The sequence below is a fragment of the Plasmodium vivax genome, genomic scaffold, assembly GCF_000002415.2.
Source record: "Plasmodium vivax scf_4865 genomic scaffold, whole genome shotgun sequence".
Taxonomy (NCBI): domain Eukaryota; phylum Apicomplexa; class Aconoidasida; order Haemosporida; family Plasmodiidae; genus Plasmodium; species Plasmodium vivax.
In genome coordinates, this window is record NW_001851549.1 from 124 (window position 1) to 1,473 (window position 1,350).

The 1,350-nt window shown below is 19.2% G+C and overlaps 1 protein-coding gene across 1 annotated transcript; it reads left to right on the forward strand.

Annotated features, from left to right (window-relative positions):
- Positions 1–861: 861 nt before the first annotated feature.
- Positions 862–1,350, forward strand: PVX_048190 (variable surface protein Vir27, truncated, putative; the record flags this gene model as incomplete). The annotated part of the gene is made up of 2 exons (XM_001612354.1): positions 862–879; positions 1,017–1,350. Coding segments are annotated over 2 exons (352 nt in total), but the record flags the coding sequence as incomplete, so codon positions are not given.

The following is a 1,350-nucleotide window of genomic DNA, read 5'->3' on the forward strand; positions in this document are numbered from 1 at the left end:
TTCGATATTTCCATTATAAAATATTATAAATACTGAATATTTTAAATACTATGCTACAAATGATCGTATATTAAGGATAGATAGAATGGAGAGAAAATTAATAAATTTGGTATGCTAATGAAACATAATGTTCTTTCCAATAATATAATTAAATAGGAATAGATTAATAATTTTATTAATTTCGAATATAATTAGAAAATAATTATGAATCTACTATTACAGCATGTAAATTTTATCATTTTATTATAAATTATTGAATAATTTAAGGATAAAAATATCATTTGAATTTTTTCTAAAATAAATTATGTCACTGTTATTATGCATGCATAGTTTATATAAATAATATAATTAAATTATTTTAATTTGAATGAATAAATTTTCTAGTATTACAAATAAAATTTTTATAATTTATTAGTGATATATTTATGTACTAATATAATTATGCCCCTATTAGCCCATGCAATATAATAGATTAATTTTTATAAGCACGCCCCTAGAAATAATTAAAATTATAAAATTCCTTATAATAGATAAAAATTACAGGAAATAATATATATATATTTTTTTTATATTAGAATATTGAACAAAGTACTTGCCATTGTATTTTTCTGTATCATTCCGCGTGTTTGTTTATTTTTTTTATATATATTAATTCCATATTAAAGATAAAAAGCAAATTTTGTTTATATTAATATTTATTAAGCTTAAATATAGTTTTTAACCCATGAAATTCATTACATTATTAAATTTTTATATGTACAAATATCTTAGTATTATTTTTTTTTTGTTATTGATAAGTATATTAAGAAATAATTAATTTTCTATGAATTTTATAATAATAATGATATATTTCATGTAATAATGGCAAAACATTTAAAGGTATATATAGCTTTTGCATTGTCCTTTATACCAGTTAAATAGGATAAACAGTTCCTTATAGCTTATATTAAAAAATAAAATACTGTAAATATTTCACTATAAATTGTATATACAATTTTTATTTTCCTCTATCTCAGAAAGAGGATTTAGAAAAATTAACATCACATATTAACTATTCTTATTTTGAACGTGGAGATACGGGATGTGAAGGTCTTCATTTTTATTCAACTGTAAAGAATGAATTAGAAGAAACTTATCAGAATTATGATTTTCTAAATATTTCTGATAAAATTGTAAGAGCTCTTTGCTATATTTATAATAAAAAAAAGAATAAACCGGATAAATTTGATTCTGAACTTTGTCCGTATTTATATTATTGGATAGGATCTAAAATATACCCTATAGTAAAGGTTAAAAAAGTATTTTTAAGAATTATTTCTATGATTTATGATGAATTCTATAGTTCTGATT